Here is a 10,589-nt window from a genome sequence, read left to right on the forward strand (position 1 = left end):
ATATCCTACAATAATTAGAAGAAAATAAATAACATCATGCTAACCCTTATACGCAGAACTAATTAAATGGTCCCTATTGAGTATGATGGATGTGAGGGGTGTTAATACCTTCCCCTCGCATAACCGACTCATGAGCCCGAATTTAGCTGCGACGACCATATTTTTATTCTTTTAGGGTTTTATCGACGTTTTCCTTTCAAAAATAAACTTCGGTGGTGACTCTGTTGTATTTCGAGCATTTGCACGCTCAGGTATTTTTCGCGCCGCTATAATAGGTTTCCTCGAGCCTGGGTAAGAAGACACCAAAGCATCATTATCCATTATTTTTCACTATCAAAACAACTAGAACTACTATCGTAACTTCTGAACATCTCCATTTTGAAAAAATTCCGATTTACTTTACTATCTACTCTCCTAGGACTCTCAATACAAGGATGCCATAACTCTCATCTCTCTTCTTGGGTATCTAACTCGACTACATTACTGCTAGCATCACAATCCCTAATGAACACCATCTTATAAATATGAAAGGAAAAAATTAAGAAATGATGTACATGTGATTAGGCTTCGTAAAGTGATGAAAGATACTAAGTTTGCAAAAATGAAACGAAACAACAAATGGTAGTGTTTGCAAAGATAACCCATTATGAAACAACTGAATGATAAAAAAGGAGTCAAACATTTCGATATTTAAAATCATAATTACTCTCATATAGCCTAATAGCGATCATTGGCATGATAGAGCATCAAAACGTGTAGTAACAAGCATATAAACCAAGAATGCCACCATATCTAGTAGTTGTTGCCAAGATAAACTTAATCATAACAATTTAAAATGAAGTTCAAAGGATTTTCAAAATTTATCTAGTCAATAAATTGATCAATCTCTCTTGAATGAAACAATTTAAATAGGAAGTATCCTTAAACTTATAATACCAATAGTCTTGCAAACTCTCCTACCACAATCACATCACTCATGCGAACCTTATACTTGAGAGACTCTGAACCATCATATATTTTAGTTAATCCCTTCATTTCAACATGTCTCATGTTTGAGGGACCACAAACCATCATATATTTTAGTTAATCACTTCGTCTCTACATGCCTTATGCTTGAGAGACTATGAATCATAATATATTTTAGTTAATCACTTCGCCCTTGCAGCCCTTATGCTTGAGATACCATGAACCGATATGTCCATAATGGCCCAAACCCACTCAACATCAATAGGGTCCGACCCATTCGCTCTAGAGCATATCAAGACTTTAGAGTCAGTTTGGCATAAGTGAGGTAAATCCGACCTCGAGTCACATTGACTAACTTTGCACGATTTGCTATGTGAGTGAGATCATCCAGCTAGAAAGTTGACTCGACTTTAAGACAAAAAGCTGAATCAACTTTGAGTCATGCCACAAATTTAAGATAAGAAGTTACGCAACTGAGACCCAGATAAAGAATGAATGTAACGATGCAACAATCATAACACTAAAAGTCATAAAAGCTAGTCACATAGTCATGAAAGACAATAACATTATAACCTATGTAATAGTTAGAGTCTTGATGACCGAATTAAAACTGAAACCACGGTAAGTACAAAAAAGAGAAGTCATAGCAAACGATCACATATTCAATATATTCAATTGGCTGTCCAATGAATACAAACGTCCATATATATATATACTTTTAATATATATATATATATATATATATATATATATATATATATATATATATATATATATATATATATATATATATATATTATTTAATATATATATATATATATATATATTATTTAATATATATACACACACATTACACCCTTAAATAATATAATATAATAATATTATCTAACACTTATATTAATTATTCTATTGCTGATGATATGAGTTAAATTTGCCCGTTTCAAAAGAAAAAGTTATATAATACACACCTTATAGAGAATACTTTTATTAAGAATGTAATTTCACTAATCTTTGTAAGTCGTCGGTATTCATTTTTCGAAAATGAGTGCTTCCACTTCAGAGTTTGTCATGTAATCTGCACACATTTTCTCACTATAGACCTAGTAGATTCCCACCAAACTTTGGTTCCTACTTTATCGGCATGATTACTTTTCATTAGTTAATTAATTCAACAACCTTGGACCTACATTAATAATGCTTCTTCCTCTAACATCACACTACTATAAAGATAGTACAAAGTTTTTGCTAAATATTATTAATATGTGTTACCTATTTTCCAAGTACAATGAATCACTTCAAAAACATTATACCAAATATAATATTATATTGATACTTATTAATTATTTTACTTGTTTATATTTTAAATAATTGCAATTGGACCCAAATTTTCATTTGATCCTTTCAAGGCTTCAAATCTTGGTTCCTTAGCATGGAATTTCAAACCAGCATAGATCTTCATGTACTCTTCAAACACAAATTTTGGGTACACATTGTTTTTTTCCACTGTTTCTTTTTCCAACAATTTTGGAGCAGGGTAGATTACAGCATCAGAACCAGGGTTGTAGAATGAGGCTATGGACATTCTTGTTCCATTAGTTTGTGCTATCACACGGTGCTCCACACTCTTGTATTTACCATTTGTTATAACCTGTTTTTGAGAAATAAGGTTAGATGAAGATTCATGTTTTTTTTGCACATAACTTGTTTGTGAAAATGTCTATATGAGATATAGAAGATTTAAATAGTAATTATTCGTTTTCATACTCAATCTTAGATGCTTTTAGTATTAGTGTCTAATTGTTTTTGGCCACATTGGTATATAACTTATGTCAAATCTTCTGTATTGATCCTCTGCAGATGAAACGTTGCAGAGGACCAAAACGATTGTATAGATCCTCTGCCAAAGTTGCAGAGGACCAAAAAGACTAATATGGGAATTGAAATGAGTTGACTTGACAAAGGAAATGGATTTACCTCGAGCTGATCACCGAGGTTGACTACAATGGAGTGGCGCATTGGGGGAACATCAACCCACTCGCCGTCTTTGAGAAGCTGTAGGCCACTGACCTTGTCGTCTTGGAAGAGAAGGATGATCCCGCCAGCATCGGTGTGAGCGCGAAGACCCTTCACCAACTCTGGATTGGGGCACTGAGGGTAGTTGGCTACCTTGGTTCCAAAAGTTGGTCCTCTTGATCCATAGAAAGCCTTTTTGAGATACCCTTTCTCTAGTCCTAGATTCTCACATAACAAGTCCAAAAGCTCTTCTGCTAGTTTCTCTAACCTAAAAGCAAATTCCTTCATCACCTTCCTGCATCATAATTAACACAAATTAGAATCTTTCCAAGGAAACATGCATGTGTAGCTACAAAAATCATATATGTCATGCAATGTGTGATATCATAATGTTTGTCTTGTGTAACCTGTATTCATCACTGAGATCAGGGACCTCTGAAATGTTTGATTCCGGGAGGTGGCGAACATGGAAGGTGCTCTCCCAATCCATATCTTTGACCTCAGTTTGGACAGCATCTAGGCCTCTGTTTGATACAAATTCCCTGAACCTCTGCTCCATGCATTTCCTATAGTGCTCTTTGGTCAACCTCTCCAATGTGTCCATAAGGTCATGAGGTATGCCATGATTCACCAACTATAGTTTTGAAAGCAAGTAATTAAGAAGAGTTATATAGAGAAAGTAACATGAAGTAACAAGAACATTTAATTAGAGAGCAATGTATTGTAAAAAATAAGTTGTAGTAAAAAGTGTTTTTGTTGTGGTAATGAAGTACCTCAAAGAATCCCCAATTCTCACAAGCATCTTTTATTTTTTCCATGGTGTGTTTTCTCTCCTCACCATTGAGTCTCTCCAAGCTGATAATTGGGAAGTTCATCATTTTCTTTTAAACTCAAAGTTACTCTCTTTCTAGTTTCTATCTTCTTTTGGCTCTTTTGCTTTATGCATGTTAGAGTTAGGCAGCATGGTATTTATAGACCTATACATGAGGACCAACTAGAAAAAAAGATAACTTTGTTAAATATTTGCATGAGTGTATTTTAATTACTTACTTAAAGTATAAATCATAGCCATGATTTCTTTTAGTTCCGTAATTGAATTGTGTATCCACTTGGTGTAATTTGTGGACCCACTTGGTGGCTGAATCCTTTGAAAGTTTGACCAAAACAGCACAAGCTGCCACCTCCATCTTGTTGCTATTCCTTTTTTAACTTGTGATGAAACATAATCAAGTTGTTAAAATGGTTCCATCAAAGATTCCAAAATCTTTGAATTCTTTTTTTAAAACTTTAGACTATACATTAAAACTTGGAAAATTTGTAAGAATGAGAGTCATAAAAGTCTTGTAAATTTAAATATTGATTATCTACTATATCTTTTGAAATTTCTAATCCACATCTTTCACTTAATAAATTGGAGATTTGACGAAAAGTTTCATCATATAATAGTGAGAAGTAGAGTTCTAATAGTTCTCTTTAAAAAATGAGAGTCTCATTTCTATTATAATTTTGTGAAAGTCAAAAAAGATTGTATATCATTTGAGTCGGATGAGATTCAATGATATTTTTTTATATCAAGAAAGTTTGTAATCTTATTTATTGATAGTAAAAATATTGTATTGAATTATATTTTGTGGTTTTTCCTATTTACACCGAGAAGATTTTTCATATAATTTTTTTGCCGTGATTTTATTACTCTATTTTCTTACAAAACTTTCTTCTGTTTAATGTCAATTTTAAGTTAAGTGGTTTCCAGCACATCTATCAATTTTCGAATTTACTTTTCTCTTATGTGTTGTGACATAATTCTAGGTCATGTCATTTAAAGGTAGTAGCTTCTAGGAAGGAGCTTGTTAGAAATTTCATGCACTATCCAAAAGTAATAGCATTCGTGCATTGAAGAAAAGTGGGACAGATATTTCTTATTTGTCTGTTTCTTAATCACTGACACGCTTCCATGTACGGAATGTCTTGAGCTTCTAAAGAATGGGCGAGTGATGGAATGCATTAATGGTGCTTTAATATGGTATGTATCCTAATTTTTAATCTTAAGATCTCATATATTATTTGTATTTTTGCATATAAATAAGGTTACACTTTTATCTTACCCCTCTCATCTTTGGTTTTTTTCTTTCAGGAATCATCAAACACCTCTTTGTTGATTTTACCTTTATGTTTATATGATTCATTGTTTATCTAACCACTAACTAAAATAGCAAAAATATATTTTATTTTCCTTAAGTTTATTATGCAAGGTAGGGTTTTTCATCAAGAGCATCAAGTATGGCTCCTCAGCTAGATTTTCTTTGATTTCTCAGTAAAGTGTGTTCAACCATTGATTCTCAAGGGGCTATCACTCAAAACATGATCTCTGAGACTCTCAAACATCCTTCAATCTCATTTTGATCAAGAGCCAAAGTCTTGTGGCTTATTTCTCAAGAGAAATCAAAGGTTCATGTGTTTATTTCCATGCCTTATTCAACAAGTTACCTCAAACTTTGAGCAATCTAATCAAGATACATTCAAGGACATCTTATTTCGAGTTCATATGATCATCCATGTACCTTGAAATGCAAGAAAAGTCCAAATACACGAGTTTATTCCAAGAGGTTTGACCAAAAAGTCAACATTTGAAGTCAAAATTCAAAGGATCACAACTCCTTCAATTCTCAATATTTTTTAATGCTTCTTTTTGCATATGACTCTTCTCAATATCCTCTACAACTTCTCTTGATATGACAAGAGTTAAATATGTTTGGAGGATCATCAAAAGTTTGGAGACATTATAGGTCATTTGTGGACTTAGTGAAATTTGACCTATTTTTAAGTGACTTTTTCTCAACTTTCAAGGATTATAACTTCTTCAATATTCAACATTTGAGGCTGATTCTTTTTGCACAATATTATTTGTGATGCCCTCTACAAGTTTATTTCAAGGATCAAAGTCAAATTATGCTTGGAAGATCATGAAATTCTGAGACATTACAGGTCATTTTCAGCCATTTGGGACTTAGAGTTTAGAAAGTTACATTACCAAATTTTCATGGCAACTTCAACATGCCATAACTTTGTGCTCAAGCATCCAAATGCAACATTTCTTGGCACATTGTAATCTTTGATATGATGTCAACATATTGCAAGAAGAATGAGATCAAAAAGCCTCATGAGCAAGATGCCTCATTGAGTTGAACATGGCGACTTGGAACTGGAGAAATCACTATGATCCGAAATTTGAACTTCACTAATCTCAATTGAAAGCTAAATTATAACATGTTTTGGACCTAAACATGTTTAATCAAGTCTCCAGAAGTTAATTGACTCTTAAAATACATCATTTAACTGAATTTTGATGGATTGAAAGTCATATTTTTCTCACATTTTGATCAAATTTGTTTTGCACGAATTGAACTTCATTCCACACGTATTTGGATCCCAACATATTCCCTATAAATAGAGCAATATATTGCATTCATTTCCAAGCTTTGAACAACCAAGAAATTTATGCTTCACTCTGAAATTTTTTCAGAAAATTGAACTATCGTGTTTTGAGTTCCAACTTATTTCAATCCAATTTCTTGATTCCATTAGCATCTCCGAAGCTTTTGCAAGAATTCCCAAGCTCTAAGACTTTCTAAAGTGCTCTAACTAGATAGAGTTTCATCAACTTCTGATCACCATTTAGACAAGGTAGTTCTGAGCATCATTTAAACTCAAATAAGTAATGTAGTCATTCACTCTCTGATGCTTTCCTCTAACTTATCTGGTGTTAATTGATCGTGCTCATCGTTTAATTTTATTTTTCATGGTTTGCTTATTTCTGAAACTTCTTTGAAATTCCCTATGCCCAGTTTAAATAAATGAATTTGGAGCATGAGGTTGAATTCGTGATGAGGAGGTGATCACATTGGTGGTAGTCTCATGATATGGATTTACCAAACGATGAAACTCCGGTGAGGGATCATCGGGAAAGATGACAGGAGTTTATCTCAGGTAATCTGAGTTTGCTTACACGCTGGCAATTTTAAATGTTTTGATTGGTTCAATTTAAATGCAATCTCGTGTTTCACTTTTGTTAATTTCCATCGTGCTCCCTAACTTGAGGATTGTTGGATCTGCCACGTCAACTAATGAGGCCAAATCCAACGCTGCGTATTTTTTTTGATTTTATTTCTTTTTCTTTTTTCATTTTAAATTGCTTTTTCTTTTAAAATTCATAGAAAGATAATTTTCTGTTCAAAAAATACAAAAATAATTTGTAAAATGTTATTTTATTTTTATTCATCTGTTTTTTATTTTTCAACATTTTATTTTCTTGATTTTCTATTTTTTTATGGATTTTCTTTTTTCTCCTTTGTTTTAATTGGTTTAAAAATACTTTTATGCATTTAAAATTTCTGAAAAAAATTATTTTATGTTTTTTATTTTATTCTCAACTTTCCATAGGTTTCTTAGCCATTTATTTGGTGTTTTGAAGGACTTTATGAATTTTCTGCTTTATTTCCCTTTTAAAATTTATTTTAAAAATGTTTTTAATGCATTTTATTTTATTTTTATTGCATTTTATATTTGTTTGACCTTTGTTGACTTCTATTAGGCTTGGATCTTAGTTGATTTGATCATTGGTCTCATCAAACTCAATACATCTTGGGTTTTGATGGGGTGAAAACCCTAATCCACCAAAATGGATGATTGATTTTGATGATGACTTGATCAAGCCTTTGATCCAATTTGGGGGTGATCTCTCTTGTCCTCTTCTTTTTAATCTCTTTCTTTTCCCCTTGATCAATTGGATTGTTTGTGTCTATCTTGTTCGTGATGCGTGGATTGGTGCTTGATGAACTTTCATAATTCCAAATCTACCTCCTAATTGATCATGGATCATTTAAGATACTTTAGACTGATGCATAAGTTTGTCCTATGTACTATGAAGTATTGATTGATGTAATGGACCACTCTCTTAAGTCTTTGTGCTTGATCAATTCTATTTTCTTTTTTGTGTGACATAACTTTAGGAGAATGATTTACATATCATTTCTCTAGAATGTATTAACATAAATATTATTATTGACCGGCCTTAGATAGTTGTGACTTATACATAAGTCCAATTATGATTGCTTAACATAACGCTAAATTTGTCCCGAAAGCAAGTCATTTTCATAAGTGAGATCGTAAGTCTCCTTCTCCTCATGGTATTTGTAAAAGATATTGTTCCCTTTTCATTTATGAGACATAGTGACATACTTATTGAGTTTATCCAAGTTGGAGTCATTCTCATAGGTGATGTATAGGTCCATATTTTCATACTTGTGGGTGAATAGTTGAGTGTTCTCCAAAAAATAAAAATAAAAATTATATTCTTGATTACTAACACAAGTTACTAATATATTATTGCATTAACTTTACTTTAATGTAATTTATCTCATTGTTATTTACTTTATACTTTTATTTTAGCATCTCATATCATATTGTTTGTGCTTATGTTATTTGCTCTTTGTCCATTTGGATATTTGTTTACGTTTATTATCTTTTTTCCTTTATCCATTTGAACTTCTTTTTTTCTTTTAAAGACATTAATAAAGAAAAAAACCCTAAAATTTTTGGTTCTCTTGATTCATGACTTGAGGTTACTATCCTTAGCATTGTTGTGGAGTTATGGACTTAGAACTAGGACCTTGACCCTTACTTTGGGAGTTTGTGATTTGAGACCTTTTGATTCATCTGGTACCTTTGACTTTGGACTTCTTTTGAATAATTGGCTTGGTTATCCTGGTTTCATCTGATACATGGTTTATTCTTTTCTTATTTGGCTTGCTTGAGGCTTAATACAAATGAGGGAATTCTTACTTGACTTATGTCATGAAGCATGCTTTCTGTTGGTTAGATCTTTCCTCCCTAGCTTTTACTTTTATGCTCTAGGATAGTCTCTTCTTTCCCTCCCTTTCTTTGATTTTCAAAATCTTCTCTCTATTTCAAAAACTTTCTTGTTTTCAAGCTTGAACTACTTTCTTAATAAACCTTGACTTTTGTCAAGTGATTTTCAAAATCTTTTCTTAATAAATGCTAACACATCTTAAGCATATTCAAACCAATTTCAAAAGACTAAAAAAACACATAACTCATTCAAATCATTTTGTGCCCTTTGTGCATTTTTTCTTTTAAAACTCTTTCTCAAAGTTTATACATGAGTCATTTCCATAGTTGAGATATAACTCTCCTATCCCCATAGTGTTGATGATAATTCTTTTCCACCTAAGAGAGCTAGTGGCATACTTGTTGATCTTTATCCAAGTTGGAGCCATTCTCTGTGGTGATGTAAAGTTCTCATACTTGTGGATGACTAGTTAAGTGTTCTCCTTAAAATGACAAACTGTCTTTTCATTAAAAATGAGTCAAAACAAACATCTTTGTTATTTTTACCACGAACTACGAGGTTTTGATGCTCCATTGCACTTTGTTGGTACGTAGGCATAAGACTCAGAAAGTCTTGGCAAACACAAAAATTATAAAAAACACTTCTCTTTTTATCTCCCCAATCTTTTGCAAACAACACCATTTTAAAGCCAAAATGCACAAATTTTCAAAGAGGCTCCTATAGAGTACTATAGATGTTTAGGGTTCTAATACCTTCCCTTTACGTAACTAACCCCCGAACCCTTGTCTCTTTTTATTATAAAGTTCTATAGAGTACTATAAAGTACTATAGGTGTTTAGGATTCTAATACCTTCTCTTTGCATAACTAACCCCCGAACCCTTATCTCTTTTTATTAGTTTTGTTTTAAAACTTTTTTGGGTTTTGTTCGTTCTTTTTTCCCTTTCCTTTGGAAATAATAAAAGTGTGATGATGACTCTTGCTTTGTGAGTTAAGTTAACCAATAACTTAATCTCAAATTTTTTACCGCTATACATATTCACTTCGATTAGTATTTCAGCTAGATTTGGAATGACTGATTTGGTTAGAACATGCAAAATTGAAATTGATATACATTTTAGTTTAGTTAAGGATAGTGATAGTATATGGTTATACATTTTAGTTTAGTCAAGGATAATGATAATATATGGTCATAATAGTTATGGATAATAATTGTTGGTGCACAAGAAGGAAGATGATGAAGATGTTGAAGATTAAAGAGAAAAAATGTAAATCTGTAACTAACTTCTACTCCTGAAATTGAAATTCTGTTACAATTGATTCAAACTCTAACTGAACAGAAGTTCAATACATATACACACTCAGAATTCGAGTTATCAAAATAAAATGCATCTCAAATTAAACTCTTAAATAACACTTAAATGAAATGCTATCTGACTTAGGATTACACTTAAATACCATCCCTTAATTCACATTCAGAACTAAAATCAACAACATTAATTCCATCACTTAATTGGATAAAATGTCCAGTCTTAATAGCTTTGGTCAGCACATCTGCCATTTGCTTCTGAGTACTACAATGAACAACTTCAAGCACTCCATTATGAACCTGGTTGCACAAAAAATGGAACTTCATGTCAATGTGCTTGCTTCTTCCATGCAACATTGTATTCTTAACAAGGCTTATAACTGATTTGTTGTCAATCACATACTTCACATGCTTGCTCACCTTAACCTTTAGAT

General features: G+C 32.2%; 1 protein-coding gene and 1 long non-coding RNA gene across 2 annotated transcripts; one reads left to right on the plus strand and one right to left on the minus strand.

Annotated features, from left to right (window-relative positions):
- Positions 1-2,195: 2,195 nt before the first annotated feature.
- Positions 2,196-3,971, minus strand: LOC127118017 (1-aminocyclopropane-1-carboxylate oxidase). Its single transcript, XM_051048150.1, has 4 exons — positions 3,753-3,971; positions 3,387-3,613; positions 2,941-3,274; positions 2,196-2,614 (listed from the first exon to the last, which is right to left on the minus strand). The coding sequence occupies exons 1-4, from the start codon at positions 3,855-3,857 to the stop codon at positions 2,327-2,329; spliced, it is 954 nt and encodes a 317-aa protein (XP_050904107.1). The 5' UTR covers positions 3,858-3,971; the 3' UTR covers positions 2,196-2,326.
- Positions 2,483-3,150, plus strand: LOC127118018 (uncharacterized). Its single transcript, XR_007802081.1, has 2 exons — positions 2,483-2,632; positions 2,824-3,150. It is a non-coding gene; the product is annotated as an uncharacterized LOC127118018 (long non-coding RNA).
- Positions 3,972-10,589: the final 6,618 nt, after the last annotated feature.

The sequence above is a fragment of the Lathyrus oleraceus genome, chromosome 2 (genome assembly GCF_024323335.1).
Source record: "Lathyrus oleraceus cultivar Zhongwan6 chromosome 2, CAAS_Psat_ZW6_1.0, whole genome shotgun sequence".
Taxonomy (NCBI): Eukaryota; Viridiplantae; Streptophyta; class Magnoliopsida; order Fabales; family Fabaceae; genus Lathyrus; species Lathyrus oleraceus.